Source organism: Anas platyrhynchos, chromosome 20 (assembly GCF_047663525.1).
Source record: "Anas platyrhynchos isolate ZD024472 breed Pekin duck chromosome 20, IASCAAS_PekinDuck_T2T, whole genome shotgun sequence".
In the NCBI taxonomy this organism is placed as follows: Eukaryota; Metazoa; Chordata; class Aves; order Anseriformes; family Anatidae; genus Anas; species Anas platyrhynchos.
The window spans coordinates 5,136,965-5,155,021 of NC_092606.1; the positions used below are offsets into that span (position 1 = coordinate 5,136,965).

Here is an 18,057-nt window from a genome sequence, read left to right on the forward strand (position 1 = left end):
GGACCTTAAATAACAAAGGCCCGTTTTATTTAATAATAATTTAATTATTCTAGTAGAGGGAATAAACAATGCTAATGAAGCTTGCATATGAAAGTAATTTGTAGAAAGAAATAAAAACAGGCAGGAAAGTTATAACAGCAATACATAAAATGCATAATGAAAGTTATTTTATGAAAGAAAGTTAATACATAGGGAGGAAAAGAGTTCTAAACACTTTGATTTTTTCCTCTTCTACCTAATGACAGAATGAATCAGAAGAGGGGAATTCCAGACTGGATAATTTATAATCTTTATAGTTTATCTATAATGAGTCAAAAAATGATTCCAGATCAAGAATTATTGGAATAGACCAGATTTGCTGTATTTACTGTAACAGTTATGTACACAGCTGTATCTCTTTTACTTGCTTAGCTATAGGAAGAGTAAGTACCTTTTTTTTTTTCAGTAATAAGACAAAATTCAGTAGCAAAGCTTGCGTAAAGGAAAACGTCCTGCAGTTGTATGTAAAGCTTCCAGTAAAATTCATTTTTTAAAGATGTATTTCCTCATGCACACAGCTAAACAGAGAGGTGGGTGCACAAAGCATCCTTCGAGCATGTATGCTCAGTTTCACCTATAAACAGTGCACTTTATGATGCACTAGGCCTGATAGCTGTAAGTATCTAGATCCTAGTTTAGTACAATAATAAACAAACAAAAAATTTACTTTATGAATGATGTCGTGAAAGGTACAGCATGCCACAGTTATGTGAATGTTACCCTGTTCAGTGGCATTCAACTAGTTTTGAAAATTATGTTTTTATTTCCCAAATGCATACTTTACCACCCTTATATATAATTAACTGTCTAATTAAACCTTCTGCCTGCTTTGATGTCTGTATGGTTTCATAAGTCAGGAGAACAGAGGGTACACTATGTCCCCTAAAATTAAAGTGTGGACAGAGGACTCATTATAAGCATGCTGTTCAGAGGAAATAAAAACTTTCTGCCCCAGACATGCCAAGTCTCTTTACAACCAAGATGTCCTGAACCTTTTAAAGCCATTCTCCTGCTGAAGTTCATCCGCTGGCATTTGTCATAAACCAGGTTTGAAACAACAGTTCAGAAATGTTCTTTGCAGTCAAAAAATACATGCCTAAGTTTCCTGGGGCTATCTGGCAAGAGATGCTTGCAGGAAATGTAAGTACATGTGTCACCACCTCAATAACTTTTAAGACTATTATTTCAGCTAACATTTGAATTTATTTATGTTAAAACTAGAAAGATTATTTCTACCCAAAGCAAAACTTTGCACTAAGAGCATTACAGCAACTCTTTATCTCCTTTGATTAATTGTCTATTCAGTACAAAATATTTTTTTCCATATTTTTTTTTCTGTTTTTTCTTTTTTTTTTTTTTTTTTTTTTTTTTCTGTTGTTGTTTCCCTTTTTGATGTTCTAAAGTAATGGAGTTAAAGGTAAGTATAATAAATGCCCTAAGCAATCATTTAAGCCCGGTGCCTCAGACAGGCACAAACATGCTGGGCTTATTCATGTGGTTGAAATTAAATTCTTCAGTAGCTGCTTGGCGAGCGAGATCTTAAATTCTTTGTTCATCCGAGTCGTGCAAATTCCCTTCTGGTGCTTTGTTTTTAAATTGCACCAACCAAAGGACTCGTCCCTTACCCTGTCTCTTCCTAAAGGCCCTTTCCAGCCCCTGTGCCTGCCTGTGGCTGCCAACGCGTGCCCTTGGCAGCCCTTAGCGGCACGAACTCCCCTGCCGGCCGCCTCCGCGCTGCTTTCTGGGGTGGAAAACCCAGTCTGCAGGAAACGCTCGCAGGGCCACACCTGCCTTGTTTTTAGCTCATTGCTCATCCCTGCCTGCTGCCAGGCCTTCCACGCTGGCTCGAAGTGCACCAAACGCACCCTTGCTGGCACTGCGGCCTGCAGCGGCGAGCCGCGGCCCTGCCCGCCGGGGGCTGTGGTGGCGGCGAAGTTCGGCGGGCCCCACCAATGGCCCCAGCCCCTCCATGTGGCGAGGAGGCCCACACCACGCCTCGGTTGACATAATTTATTTTCCAGTGACCGCAGTATGAATAAAAAGCTTGAGTAACGCTCCTAATGAGGGCCTAGGCCTGAGTGGTTTTGTCAGGAATAAAAAGTTTTCATGGTTTTACGCCCCTCTCCTGTGCCCGGGTCAAAAATCGAGAGGTTTAAAATAGGAAGTCTCCAATTCGTCTGAGCAGCGCTGTGTTTCAGTGCTTTGCTGCTATGGATTAGGGAGGCTTAGTAGCCACTGACTGCAGCCTGCTCATCAGTACTTAGCGGCCTTGAGACACGTAGTTCGCTACCTGTGCGGAAAAAATGATTTGCAGCCAGGTCAGGGGGAACTCGGTCATTGTTGGAGAGGAGTTCCAGCCCCTGCGGACATCCCGAGGCCTTTGCTGAGCCAGGGAGGTTAATGGGGGCTGCCTTCCTGCTTGCCCTACATCTTTATTGCTCAGAGTGCAGCCCCAGCAATCCTTGACCGAAGGGTGCCACAAGGTCTCGGAACGGATTTCACAAAAGACAGAAAAATCGCTGCTACAAAATGCTGAATAGTGCCGGCTGCCAGCTTCCCACCACCAGCAACGGCACTGGTTTGGTGGTGGTTCCACGTCCATGGCCATCTCCTGTCTGTTCACAACCTGTCCAGTATTTGTTTTACTGCTTGTATCATAACCGAGACTTTTCATCAGTATGCTAGCTGACTGAGAAGCAGCCAGGGGAAATAAATCCGGTATGCCGGATTAATGCTGTTGCTACTGCTGTTTATTTTCACTAATGTACAAATGAGTATCATTTGTGCATGTTTGGTTCTTTGTCTAAACAAGACTAAAAAAAAAAAAAAAAGCCCCTTTCAGCTTTTCAAAGGAATTGGATTTAAACTTTATTTTATGAACTAGCTCAATTGCTTCATTATTTTAGTGAACAAACTAGTAGTTCTCAAGTAATTTTTTTCTGTGGCCACAGATGGGAAAGACTAGTTTAAAGCTACCAGTTATGTTGTTGTAGTGAGGGATGCATGAGGACCATGTAGCTCATCAGCTAGTGAATGTTTTCTTTTTGTCTGTATTAGACTAGAAATGGATTAAAAGTCTGCGAAAGCTGAATACAAATATTTACATACAGATATGGAAGTCTGATTGAAGTATTGTAAAAACGGAGCATCAGCATTGATTACCTAAGGCCTGGAAACTAAATATTTGTTTCAGCCAGTAGTTTAATGTTATTTGAAAGTGCCAATAAGTCACTGGAACTTTTCTTTTCAAGCTCTGTGTAAAAAGGAGAAAGTTAGAGGCCTAAAGAAGCCCTGACGTGCTAGTTCATACTTTCTCTGTTCCATAATACCTATTCATCACTGTCGTTTTTAAGTAGCTCAGTGCTGTGCCAAGTCTTTGAGAAATTATGCAAAGATACGAACATATCTGAAAAGAACAGTAACAAGAAAAGCAAATGAGCCTTCAGAGGTGATGGTTTTATAACAGAAAATACATCGGAGACAGCCTACTTTAGCCAGAAGTCGTGTAGCACTGAATTTGAACTCATGTCATGAAACAAGAACTTGAAAACATAGTTCTAATGTAAATTGCTATTATTTGAATTTTTCTGACATTTAAATGAAACGTACAATCAAAAAGCTAAACTAATAAATTTTAAACTTTAGAATGCAAATTATTCCTAATCATATGCTGGAGAGGGCAACAGTAAACACTTTCTTCTGTTTGGAAATCAGATATTTTTATGGTAATTATACTTAAGAGTTTTTTCTTGTCTGTTTGCGTAACGTGTTTGATTTAGTCTGATTAAGCAAACATCATTAAACTTGGACTGGCAAAACTTCATTCTTTTCTTCCTTTCTCCTCCTGTATCAATATGACTAAAAATGGGCTTTACTGCAAATGTACCTTAAAAAGATTTGCAACATGCAAAATGCCTGTTTCATGGTAGGTCAAGCACAAGGTGTCACTAGTTCTACAAGTTCTAAGAAAATGCTCACTGTGCCATTAACAATTGAGTCAAAATTATTTTACAAGTACTTACACAAGATAAGGATTATTCTTCTGGAAGCAGTAAACTTGAATAAAAGGAGTTAAATGTGTTTTTTAGTTTAAAAATATTTTTCTGGAGTTGTAGTTTATAGTAGGACTCTTTCTTCATGTGCCCATATGTCAGTGTTTTGTTTTGTTTTGTTTTATTTCTTTTTTTGGTATGTGTGTACCAGAATCACTAATGCTAAACTGAAGCAGGGCAATTAAATTCTGGATGTAAGAGCCTAAATGGGGGGTGGAAGAGGAGGGAGAGGACCCAGACGATTTATATTAGTTAATAACTTGCAGTCTTTTTTTGAACATTTTTTTTTAATATAAGAAAAAATATGTAATAGCTTTTAGCTTCTGTGAAATGTCCAACAGTCTTAAATATAGAATGCATTGGAAAAATACTTTAAGGTGCTTAGAATAAATAATTTATAATTATATAAGGAAGACAAGGCTCCTTTGTGTCAATACAGTATGTCAAGTAAGTCAAGCAAAAACACAAGAAAAACATGTCAGAGTGTTAATTTACCATTTTGTTCTTTATGTCTGGTCATTCTTCAAAGACTTATTACCATGAAAAATATAGAATACATTATGAAGCTTAGGTTTTTCTCTCTCTTTCTGTTCCCCCCTTCCCTGCTTGTGATCATCCTTATGGTCACATACATAGAATATATTAGCGCATCTGAAAGAATGCCCTAGACTGGTAAATGCAGAATTTAGAATATATGAATGCCACATGAATTTATGAAATATGAATGAATTGCTATCCCCTTTATTTATATCCTTGACAAGGGAAAAAAAAAAAAAAAAGCTTTTAAAAAGCAAATTTAAAATCTATGAATTTTGAGTTTCTGTAGCAGATATTTAGCTCATCTTGGTAAAGTGCTGTCCAGAATCATACTGTCCATTTTAATGGATTTTTTTTTTTTTTTTTTTTTTTTTTTTTTTTTTTTATGTGCCATAGTCTCAAGGATTTCTTTTAATCACAAATAGTTCATTACAATTTTCCTGTATTTTTAGAGACATGGACCTTTTTAAAGTCTTTCACCTGGTATGTTCTCATGCATTTTCTTGACATCATTTCCCTCAGCCAAATACAAACTGGTGGGAAGACTGTTCGTTCTGTATGGTAATATCTTGCTGGACACGATGTGGTTCACTGTGGTACTAGGTATGCATCATTATAAGGATTTTAATATGGGCTAACAGGAATTTGATGCGTGTGGTGCTACAAAGTCGTTAACAGCTGAATGTTTCACTCCCTTAGGCCTCTGAAAATGTTGATCTGTGTACCACCTTACCAGTGTTTGCAGTGCAGGACCTATAAATGGAGACAGTCGTATCCTTTAAAAGTCCTTAAGGGCGTAAGTAGCTATTTTTGGAATTCCCACTGACAGCAGTGTGGCTGTTCCCTGAATTTGAGTGGCTGTGTCTCTGCAGCTGGGGAAGGTCTGGGCTGTGGTTTCACCCCAGGTGTGCAGGGTGCTGGCACGGCTGTGCTCAATGAGCCGGGCAGGCAGCATACACGTGCACAGAGTTGTGGAAATCATTCTCTCAGCACAAGCCAAACAATCTAATACTCGTAGGTAACATTATGTACCAAATATATATGGCTATTTTTAATCCTGGAAAACTTTATTGCCTGTTACAGAATCGTGGTCTATGTATTCCGGATGCATTTGTTGCTTTAGCTCCTGTTTTTCTGACAAAGATACACAAACTATGGCCACTTACATAACCAGGTGCATTCAATGTGTTCCTATTAGTGCTAGGCTCTGCTTCCAGCCCCAAGTTGCCAAGGAAAGAGCTGTGGAGCTGAATGGACGTTGAAAACAGTTGTCAAGGTTCCAGTGAAGCTCAAGAAATAGGTAGGATTTGTCACATTTTCCATGGTTCCTTGTAAGCTGGACAATCAAACATCTTTCTTAAGATCTTTTATTCATTTAGTCTAGGCAAGTGCTGCTTTTTTACCCTGTCAGCTCCCTTTCTGGAAGGCTTAGGAGTGATACTGGCATATTTCAAGGAGTAATAACTATGTGTTGCAGAGCCGGCAGGGGGTACAGCAGCCTGCTGCTACTGGAGCGTGGGGCGGGCTGTTTGGTTTTGCTTCCCTCAGTGCATGGTTACATTAGAATATATGTTTGTTTGGTTCCTTTTTTTCTTTTTCCTAAAAGGTATCTAGCATAGTATTATCGCTCATTAAGCTTGTGCCTGATACATATTTATTTGTGACTCGGTAACTTTTAAATTATGCTGAATATAACGTTCAGCAACTTTACATAGTGTGTGCTTTAGGCTTGTCATTTAATCTGCATGTTTCTAGTGATGTGAATGTCAAGAATTGATTCTCCTAGCTTATGTTTGTATGGCTGTGTCCCTGCTGTTTTCCTCACAGAAGTGCTTGGCAAGCTTGACTGCATTTCTCACTCTGTATATTCTGGTTGCAGGAGCAAGAGGGGCTCACATCAAGTGTGGCTTTCCTAATAGCTGTGTAAGGGATTATGAAGTTACATCACACACATTCTTCAGAGGTCTTCTCTACCTGTCTGCCCATAATCTGCTTTTGCTTTAAGCTTGGGCTAGTAAACACAGCTGAGGGTGTAGATTTGAACCTGAGCTTGGCTGCAGTCTCAAGTGGCATTAATCCCACCTCCCACCTTGCTGAGAAGGCAGGCTAGCCAGACCTGTGTGTGCTTATTTCATTAGTACTGTCTCACTGTTCTTTCTACCTCGCCTGTGCTTTTCATTACAGTCCCTTACTACTTTTTTTTTTTTTTCTGCAGCGTAAGCGATCTTGTCTGACTCAAATTTTAACCTGCTTAGTTTCACCTGTGTTTCTACAGTGCATAAACAGAGATGTCATCCAAGAAAGCGTACTTTCCTATTTACTTGCTTTGTAGACTATATTCCTTAGTGTTAAAGGTTCCTGCTCCAAATTGCTTTGTCTTCATGTACAATAAAAAACAATTTTGTAATGTCACAAGCAGCAGCTTTATGATAAGTTGAGAGAGAAGAGTGTTCCTGAGAAAATGGCTGAAAAACCCCAGTTTAGTTCACAGTAGGAGGAGTGTGCTATGCTAAAGCAAGGGCTCATCAGCATCATCATAAACCCTGGTGGATGTTTCAGATGTCAACTGGATGCTAAAATAGAGATGCTCTCCGGATTTGGCTAGCTGCAACAATTATGTTCTCTGTCTTTTTGAAAAATGATAGTAGTAATATAAAAATGATCTTGATTTAATGGTTGAATAATTCATCTTACTGTTCAGCTGGGTAAAAGTAGAGGAATTAACATGAATAATTAGCAGCCAAGTAAAAAATCTATTACATTGTTTTGTTCTTTTTTTTATTAAAAAAAGACAGTTTTAAATTTCTTTTAAAACACAGTAAAACTTATATTTTTCACTAAAGTATATTTGTTGCTTTGTTTTAGTCTGTCAGCAGCTAGTCCTCTGTCTTCTAATACTTGCAGAATTTTCAGGTTATGTTCTTGTTTATCAAAACCCAGAAATTCTTTCAAGGGGACTATAAATGTTTCAGTGTGTGGATTTTTTTATTTTTTATTTATTTATTTATTTATTTTTGTAGTGGTCTGTAGCAGATGTTGTTGACATCATTGGCTTCAGCAAATAAGTTAGATTATCATTTCCCTTGACTTCAGTGTTCATTTGCAAGCAGCTTTCATAAAAATATCTGAAAATCATTAGTTTTCTTCTTATAGTCACTTGTTTCAGGAGGATGCAGAAGAGGAGTGGCTTGATAAAATGGTGTTGACCAATACAGCGGTTAACAACATTATCTTTAAATAGTTCTTTTCCATTTTTTAATTTATTTTTAATATATATTTTTTTTAGTATCTGTTTGTAGAAGTTATTAAAGTAAAGCTACATATCCTGCAGGTGAGTTCTGGAAAAAGATCACTCTTATTCCGATGGCCATGGTTTCAGCACTTGTAGCTGACATAAATTGTGTGTGTGTGATGGTTAGGGCTGCATCTGGACAAAAATAATTATAACTAGGCGTGTGGTTCACATCAGTGCTATAGGTTTGGATCCAGAATTACTTAGGTAGGCAGGAGACACTGTATCCAACTCCATGAAGGCAGAGTAAAGGGTGGTGAGCTGTAGGTCAGGCAAGTTGCTGTGCGGAGTTCCGTTTTGCATGGTGATGTTGCTGCTGCCGCCGTTCTCCATCTGGCAGTGAGAAGGGAAACACTGGGAAGACGATGGGGATGATGAAATGAGAACTAGGGGATCCACGGCTAGACTGTCATCTTTCAGCTCCTCCCAAAGGTTTCCTGTGACAAAACAAAAAGGATCGGTTCAACTTTCTTTACGCATGCCTTTTTGAAACATGGTTTCGTGTGAGAAATCAGCAATTATACAGTTGTGTGTGCTGTATGTGTATGTACTTTTAATCACTTGTGATTGAGAAAGGGGAAAGATGGTTTAGCGAGTTATTATTTGTCGCCATTATAAATTTAAATCTTGGGGAAAGCAGTGTTAATTTAAGAAAATTATTTCTGTTGATAATTGGCAAGGTTCTGTTGCAAATACATCCTTACTGAAGTATAACTTCCAGTTTAAAAAAGCACCAAGAAAGGGGAAGTCACCTCTGTAATCTTTGTAAACTACTGAAGATAAATCTGCAAATAATACTGCTGGGCTTCTCATATGCTTATGGCACAGCTTTCTCTGGGTTGCAGACTAAGTTACTGGACACGCAAGTGACCTGAGGAATCAAAAGATCTGAAATATTCATTTTTTTTCCCTGAATTATACAAAAATATTCTCTGACTTTCCGTTGAACATGCCTGTCTCAGTGACAGCACCAAAGAAAGTGCTGCAGGAGGGCTGCATTTCCCATGTCCCTCTCTGAAGGTTTTTTTGGGGGGTGCTGGCAGGGATACTGCTGCTCCAAGGTTATGCCTGTCTTCTCCAGGCTATCAAGTGGGATAAAACTTTTTTGCTTGAAAAAGCTTGATTTTTTTTTTTTTTTTTTTTTGTGTGTAATGATTTTCCTCCCAGTGAGCAAGTTCTAGAACCTTTGATTTGAGTTTGGTAATTTGGTAAAGAAAGAAAGAAAGGAAAGAAAAAAAAAAAAAAGCTTAGATAAAGGTAAATAACTTAAGGAAAAGGCAAGTACAGAGGGAAGATGGAATCATATCATGTTAGTGAAGCATGAGGAATACTCCCACTACAAACAAGCGTGTTAACCTGAATAAAATGGGCAGAGATTAAGAGAAATGAATGGAATGTGAGACCTGGCTGCCTGAAAGAGGAAGTGGCAAAGGATTCAAAAAAATTGCATTGTTAATCCTGGTAAAGCAATCTGGGCATGGCAGGATTGCGGAATATTTGTGACTGTACAATGGCAAGGTAATTGCATTTGCTGAGTGCTGTGGATTATTAAAATTGCATCTTTTGCCCTGTCTTTTAGGCTGCTTTGTGTAACACTGTTTGTCTGTGCAGGAAGGCAAACCTTGCGTGATTTTTGATGCTGCAAGAGCTGCTCATTTGGAGGCCACAATTTTTATTTTGTGTGTTTATATATATAAATGTGTAAACTTGGTATTTTTGATTATTTTTCTTGCATGGAAAACTATATACAAAATCCTATCCATTCAAGACGATTCAGTTATTTAATACTGGGAATTTTGGTGTCAGCATTGCACGACTAAGTATTTAAGAACACCTCAGAAAACATAATTATTCAGTGCATAGATCATGTGGGTGCCTGGGAAGCCTGTGAGGGAGGATAGCACTCTTTTTAGCAAGATATGGGAAGGCTTTGAATCAATATTGACGAAGAAGGTTCCAAATGTATTGCGATATATAATATCAGTAATCTTTGGCAAGAGGAAGAAGAGGTTTTTTTTTGTAAACCCTGGATGTAAATCTGTAGCTGTCTTGGGAAACTTTTTGAAGACATGACACAAAATCCCATATTGCACAGAATAACGTAACCTAGTGAGGTGGTGCTTGCGGCGCGCACAAGGAGTTCAAAAAGCCAAGCAAATCTTATTTTTGCTAGTGTTTGCGTTAACGTGGGATGCATTTAAAAAAGGAAGGGGGCAGATGGGATTGTACGGGGTGGGCTGTGACGTGCAAAGGCCGAGCCTAGGCCGTGGGAGTACCTTGGATGCCCACCTTGGAGGTCGAAGTCGGTGAGGGATGGGTTGAGAGCATCGATGTCGGTGCTGAGGTCCCCTTCTTGCAGGAGCGGGTCATGCACCGTCCTGGCCGCGCTCTGCTCCGCCAGCACCTTCATGCCACACGCCGGGGGTGTCTGTGCTGGCAGCGGGGAGTCCTGGCTGATGCCAGGCTGGCTTCTGGCTTCGTTGGGAGCCTCTCCAGAAGGAAACAGCGGCTGGTGCTCGGGCGTCTGCTGCATGAGCGTGCTGGACATGGGAGGGAAGCCCGGTGGTGAGGTGTAGCAGGCGGTTTGCTGCCCTCCCAGCAGGCTGGGTACTGGGTTTTTGACGTGCAGGGCTCCAGGAGTGTGGATGGGATGGAGAGGTGGTGGTACACCGGAGGAAAGAGAGGGCTCGCCTAAGGAGTGGGGTTGGACTGCCATCTGCCGGGAAAGGGATGCGCTCCCAACAGCGGTTGGGCTGCAGGACATGATAGAAGACCTCAGCTTTTCGCTCTTGTCGCCTATCAGCGTGTCAAGCTCTTCTGCAAAACAAGGGAGGGGGGGGGAAAAAAAATCCACAGATTAATTTCTAGCACAGCCTTCATCTTCACGGTTCACAGCTGGGATTTCAGAGGAGTGGAATGGCAAACAAAAGTGCAAGTCTTGCAATGAGAACACCAAAAGCCTGAAATGCTTTTCTAAATTGTCAGTGCTATGTGCATATTTAGTAGATTGTATTTCCCTGTTTAAAGATTGCGTATTTATCAGTTAGTTTCAATTTTTGTTCTGTAGTAATTATTGCAGGGTTGTTTTGACATCTCACTAAACTTCAGGATGAAGAGAGAATTTTTTTCTCATTGTAGTGACAAAGTTGTGCTTTTGGGGCCTATTTAGAAGTACTCCTGCAAAACCAGGTCTTATTTAATTCTGCTTTTTAAAGTTTACGTTATGGAAAAATTCTTAAATATTTTCCTAAATTATGCGTAAATTCCGTTATACAGCTTGGTGCATTTTGCAGGGAAAAGTTCTGGGGACCCCTGTTGGAGAACTACCACGCTAATACATTACTGACCTGGCTTTGCCATACTCTTCCTTACAGCAACTGGGTCTTTCCTCTTCCATTTCTGAAGCTCCTCCTGCATCTTATCAATTTTGGCTGGATTCAGAGCCCACAAACAGCCTTTCCGAGAAGAATTGCCTGTCTTGTTTTCAACTTTCTCAAAGCATTTGTTCAAAGATAAGTTGTGGCGCACAGAATTCTTCCAGCCATCTGGAGCTGTCTGGAAAAACAAATCCAATCTAAGAATGGAATTTCAAGGAAAAAAAAAATCCCAAATATATTTCTCCATTTTGACGGTTGAGACTATAAGAAATGCTGATTAGATTTTACTTTCCACAATATGAAGTTTGTTTGTTAGAAGGAAGCCACAAGAAATGTTAGAGTCACGTTGTGCAGGAAGGGAGGAATCTGGTAAAACAGTAATTGATCTAAGCAAGAAGGTTGGCCTTTTCAGAGGGGCTGCTGGGGTTTTAAGAGTGAATTTGCAAATCGCAGGAATTAAGAGTGTAAGGAACTATATTCTAGAACTGTGAAGTAACAGGAAATCTGTCTTCTAAATCTGTTTTGGAACAGGTGGAAAAATTTCAAACACATAATTGAGGGATTACATGCTACTTGGACTCAAATTAAGTGTCCAGGCAGACTTTGAAAGAATTTTAGCCTGCTGCTGTAGGTGTAATGTTGTATGCTGGCCAATTATATCACCAAATGGTATAATTGCAAGCCCTACAGATGAGATACAGGTTTCTACATCTGATCACTGGATCTTTTTGCTTTACATTTATTTTTAACTCAGTAGTTAAAGCTGGAAGGCTCTTTAAACTGTACAGTACATATAAGCCTCATTCAAATTATTCCTCCATTCTTATTTAGGTGTTTGCTAATTAATGAGGTATAAAAAAAATTCCCTTCTTACTCTGAGGGCAGTTTTGCCTTCAGTCGGAAGAATGGAAAAAAGAAGACAACTTAGGGCCAAAAAGTCTTCCTCCTTTTTTCTCAGTTTTATACGGAGATATACATATATATATGATAGATTTTAGAAATAGTTTTGTCTCATAATTATCTGTTGATGTACTTTTTAAAACTTTTTTTTCTCTATTTGCAATAAGATAACATTTTTAAAAGATTTCTCTTACCTAACTTTAAAGTTTGAGACTCTTGGTCATTAAGTAAATTGGCTTACATTTTTTTTTTCCCATTTGTTTTTGATTTTTACTTTTTTTTTTTTGTTTTTCCTTATTGCTTGTAAAAGAACTGAAAATAATATTGCTGAAGAGAATATGAGGGAAACACTCAGAAAAAGGTCATGCTCGGATTCTGGTGGGAAATGCCTGTTAAAATTGATCTTGAAGAAATGGCACTGTAATATTTTATTGCATGTAAGTTTTTATGGAGCTTTGTTTGTTTGATTTAACTCCTTTCTGTTTACTTAGTCATGCAGCCAAAAGATACTGCCCATCGTGTTTAGGCTTTGTAAATTGGTGTGCTGATTCGTATCTAAAGATTTGTACAGCAAATTCCTGATGTGTCACTTCCTTGCTTTTCTTTTGGTAGGCGCTGTACAATGCTGTTGGTTGCACATGTGAGCAGGACTGCCTTAGCTCATTGCTGCTGCAGTATAATCATAAAGAAAAAGGGAGCAGGAAAAATGACTTGCCACATCATGGTAGGAATCATCAATCTGAGAAGCCCAGCTCCATTGTAACAGCTGCAACTGCTGGTTCAGCTAGACTTCTTTCCCTGTCTTTATAAGATCAGGATTTCATTTTATTTTATTTTAAATTAGTTTTCCTGTGTTGGTCAAATGACATTTGCAGAGGTGAGAGAGGAAATCTCTAGTGAGAATGACTTTAGAGCTCATTAGATTACAAAGAATGATCTTCAGTACAGGTGTATGTGAGGCTTTTTTTTCTTTTTCTGTTTTTTATAACCAATTTTGGATACTTCTTTTCAAAAAAGAAAAGCAAAACCAGTCTACCTTACCTGTGTGTCATATGAATTAAAAGAAGTTTAAAAACTCTCCAAGGCATGTGAAGTTGCCTAAGTGATACTCACTATTGGTCCTTATTCATGGATGCAAAATACGTCACAAATTTTTATATGTATTTATAAAAGTAAAACGTGGTCTTTCCTAGCTTGTTGTGAAGATCTGTCTCATGGAATAAAGAGTTAATAGCCCAACTGAGGAATCTGAGGGTCAAGTATAATGCTTTCTTCATTAAAAGTATTGATTGGTTGTGAAAGTTGAAAACATGATAACTAAAGCAGAAAGTATTTTCCTTTCATAACAGCACAGTTCCTTTTGGCCCACCTGATGTCAGCATTTCACTATTTTGTTAGCCAGCCCCATAGGCGAGACGACCTGCATTTCTATTTTTAAAAACAAACCAACAAAAATACCAAAACCAACACTTCTGCCACAGGGTAACACCAAAGATGCTCATCAGTGCTTCTCCCTTGCAGGTCATATTCAAGCTATTTTCTGCCAGTTCCAAAAGTAAATAAAACTTTCTAGGTAAAATGTGCACTTAGGTACTGAATGAACTAACCTGGAGGAATATTCATGTTTCTTGATGTGTGTGAGGCTGCGGATCCCTCTGTATCTAGACGGGATAATTAGTGTTTCTGCTAAGCCCCAGAGAAGACGGGAGTGGCGTGTGTTTCTCAGAGCTTTTCAGAATGTGTGGGGGTGTAAATTGTGAGGTAGTTTTAGAAATGTAAAAGCAAAAAGTACACAGATTTATTCTGGAGACTAGTGCCAAGAGTTGAACAGGTTCTTGCATTAAATGTGGTATTGCTGAGCAGAGAAAAATAGCTGTTTACCTAGCCGGGCCCTGAAGGAACGCTCCAGCAGCGTGCTCCTGTTACTGCTCTGCCACCAGTTTTTTTTTTTAAGTTAACATTTGATTCTCTCTTAATGAACTGAGCTCTGGCTTCTGAAGTTGCTCTCGTACAGTTGGGATCCCTTCCTATAGCTTGTTTTTGCCGTTGTTGCGTTCCGGGTAGTAGGGAAGAAGGAATTTGACAGTGCAGGAGAATACTTGCTGCTGTACGTCTGTCCGACCACAGACCTCCCTAACCTCTTGGACCACTGGCAATAACTCCAATTAACAAGATTAAAGCTTTGTGTTAGACTCACTAATCACTACAAAGAAAAAAAAGGATGACAAGCAAAAAAATATTATTGTGCAGACCCATTGATCCTGACCGCCTCTTGAAGTTTAAAGAGTTCAGTGATCTTGCAAAACCCTTTCTCTTTAAATCTAGGTCTCAAGAGAAGGGAGAGGTACATCAAAGAGTAATTCAACTTCAGCTGTGTAGATTTTTTTTTTTTTTTTTAAGGACGTAGGAGTTGGATTGTTCTGTTTCAACTAGAAATGAGATTGTTGCATCATAGAAACTAAATTTGCTGCGGCAGCGAATACGAGTTAATTTGACTAGGCTTGTATCATCTAATGTCTCCCAGCAAGATTCGATGTACACTTGTACTCTGTTTCTCTCCTACTTAAATTGCTTCCCCTCCCCCATTGAATCCTGCTATTTGGTGAGTTATAGTATAAGCAACAAAATGTCCCTTGCTGATTTTTACATTACTTCATCTTTCTGAACTTTCCCCAAAAAAGGGAAGATAGAGAATGTTAGCTTTTGCCATATACTGGTAATTCCATGGGCTGTTGTAAAGACCAGAAGTCGATTGGGCTTAGTCCTTCTAAACATATTTTCTGTGCTTATTTTAAGGATGTTTGGGATGAAACTATTCAATCATTTGTCTGTATTTGTAAGTAAAATGCAAAAATAATACTGTTGCAAAATACTGGATGTTCCAGTAATAACCCCTGCACCATTCTTCTCCTACAGTGCCTGTGAAGGCACTAACCTCATTCTCATTGACTTTTAAATGATTTAAGAAAAATACATGAGGATCTGCAAAAGAACGCTTCCAGTGGAACAGGCAGGTTTTGATAATTAAGAAGAGCAAGGTTTAGATTAGCCATAAGACAGTTATTTAAAGCTGTAGGGAAAGTAAGGCACAAGTGAGCATATGTATACACACAGACAGGTGAACATGTAGCTCTATATGTGATATTTGGAAGTCTCCCCATATAAACAATTTACAATACTTGCACACAGTGTGTAGTTGAGGAAAGGATGCACGTCTCCTGAATATTTCTACCGTTTCACAAAGCCCTTAATTTCAGGACCAGGAAGATGACACCCGGCAGAGTTACAGTCTCAGGTATACTCTGTGCACATTGGCAGCAGCAGCATTTGCTTTGCAAGCTGATTAATTTTATTAATCAGATGTATTGTAAGGCAAAGGAGAATTAATTGCAGTTTGGTCTGATGAATAAATGTGGCTATGCTGTTATGCCTCCAAAACTTATTTTTAGTATTACCACCTGTGTGCCTGAAACTTATTTATGTTCTTCCTAGAAAAAAAGTAATCAGATAAGAATGTGTGACTTTGCTTTAGATTGTATAATTTGTGCTGTATGCTAAGAAACATAATTCTGCAAAATACCAGTTTCACGATGTGGTGGCCCAGGATGTTTTTCACAATTCTCAATTTATTTTCCTCTGTGTTATCAGTATTTCCTGCAACTGTTGGTAAATGCGTGGAAAACGGAATTAATATTTTAGAGCTGAAATAAAAATCTTTCTCTTGCCATGCGCCATTCTACCCATCTTCCCTTCCCCACTTACACAAAATTAAGTATTGATGATAATGTGTGTTTAGCCTAAAAATCATCTGTGTTCCTGTGACTTAAAAAATAAAATAAAATTGAGTGCTTCAGATTTATTCCATGGATTGTAACTAGTGGAGTTGTTGTGGGATATTTCTCGAATTAGGATGGTAGGGCTCTCTTTTTCTGTTCCCTTTTCTTGCTTGTTATAAATAATAGGGTAGCTAGTGATTCCTTCAGGAGGAAAGCTGGGGTTCTGGGAGTACAGAAGGGTAATGAAACCTAACAGTTCATCCATCATGATAATGTGTTTTTTTTGTTCTCTGATTACCGACATGTTCACTTTTATTTGTTTTGAAGGCATTCTTTATCCTCAGTTAGGATCCAAAGCCATTGCAAAATTGTATCGGATTATTCTTCGTACTCTTTTCTTGATACAAATGTTAGAATTGCCTTTCTGTAGTTGCATTAAATCCGTTTGAATTGCTGCATGTTTATTTGAAATAGGAAACCAAACAGACTCACGTTGGTTAATTTTTGGTTTTGGGTCTTGCTCACAATTGTAGGTCACTTGGTCTGGACTCTTAGTGAGGTGTTTTTGGAGAATCGGCAAGAAGAAAGCTCTGTGTTGAGCAGCAGCTGACAATTCAATTATAGCTCTTTTAGCAATGTAACTGTAATCCTTCTGCTCTGGGATCGTGTGCTGACTCATCTCTTTCCACTCACCTTCCATGTGCAAGAAGCCATTTTCTCTTAGAGCACGGATTTAAATTTCAATAGCACCCGGTGCAAACCATACACCCATACCTTCACCAGCATCACAGTGTAATTATGAGCTTAGTACCATTTATCACACATTATAGTTTTCTTTGTACGGTGTGTACAAGTGATGAAGTTGCCTAAGATGGATATCCCAGTTCCAGAACAGAGCAAGATAACCTTGAACCTCTGCTTCCACGTGAGTCCGGAGGTGCTATTAATGGCAGAGGAAGCCACAGGACCAGTTCTGCCTGTATTTGAGTTCTGAGAGGAAGGGATGGATGTTGTTTTTGAAATTATTTATCCTTTTTATGAGTTGTTAGTGAGGAATGGCCACTTGTTATCTACGTAGGCTCAAAGCTGGGATGGTTCTCAGTATCCTTTTGTGTTAGATATTACCACATACTACGTATATTCTGCCTAGGCATAGAAAAAAATGCTGGGTAGGTTATGATCATAGAGCTGTATAGTTGTTTTGATATTCATCTAGCAAGAAATAATCTTTTCCTATCTTTTATCCCCACCATTATCCCTCTGATACCAGGGAAGCTTACAGACAGTGAGAGTGAGCGAGAGATTTTTCTTCCCCCCCTGTAAATGCAGAACTCACCTTAAAGTAAGGAAAGTGTTCTGTCATGAAATTGTAAATCTCACTGACTGGCAAACTCCCTGTCTTGCTGTTCTTGAGTGCCATGAAGATCAGGATGCTTTAGGGAGAGAAAGAAAAGTATTTAAACCTGTTCTGCTTGCCTGTTCAGAAGCAGAAAGAAAGGCAATGTTTTTCAGTGCTTGTAATTACTGCGGCTTTCACTGTCACAGCATGAATAGGGATGATGCTTAAAGTTTCCACTTAGCTGTTTACAAGCAATCTCCTTACGTTGCATAACTTTTAGAGTTAATTGTCGAGGTAGAAGGTCCAACCTGAGTTTCAAATAAAGTATTAGGAAGTGGAATCAAGACAACAACCTTTAAATCCTGGCAGTGTGCATTATTTTTTTTTACGGTTGTGCTTGAATGCTTTAAATTGATACAGGGCACACAGAGAGTATCAGACTGACAATGACAGACGGTATAATTAACATTTGTCTAATCTTCTTCACTAGTCTGCCATTTGGGGGCTAAACCTACGTGGTAACTAGCATATCTGATATGTTTTCCAGGCATTTCCTTACCCTAGAAAATGGGGAAAAAATAGGTGTCTTTTCCAGGACCTGTATTAAAGCTAAGCATGATTAGTTTTGCGCTGATGAAATTTCCAACACCTAAGATTTTGTATTAGAGAAACGTCTAGCTTTTCTGTGGGTGATCAAGACTGTTCACATGCTTTACAGCATTTCATTTCCCTCTGCTTTGGCCCC

At 38.9% G+C, this 18,057-nt stretch overlaps 1 protein-coding gene across 4 annotated transcripts in view; it reads right to left on the bottom strand.

Annotated features, from left to right (window-relative positions):
- Nucleotides 1-7,627: 7,627 nt before the first annotated feature.
- The window catches only part of FOXN1 (forkhead box N1), a 41,472-nt gene continuing 31,042 nt past the window's right edge, over nt 7,628-18,057 (bottom strand). For 3 of the 4 annotated variants that reach the window (XM_072025991.1, XM_027471908.3, XM_072025990.1), the window contains exons 6-9: nt 17,310-17,406; nt 11,268-11,475; nt 10,210-10,737; nt 7,628-8,357 (exon numbers count right to left, since the gene is read on the bottom strand). In XM_072025991.1, coding sequence (XP_071882092.1) covers nt 8,089-8,357; nt 10,210-10,737; nt 11,268-11,475; nt 17,310-17,406 — 1,102 coding nt within the window. In that variant the 3' untranslated portion in view covers nt 7,628-8,088. Of the gene's footprint in view, nt 8,358-10,196; nt 10,738-11,267; nt 11,476-17,309; nt 17,407-18,057 lie in introns of all 4 variants that reach the window. The other variant, XM_072025992.1, reaches the window with a different exon arrangement.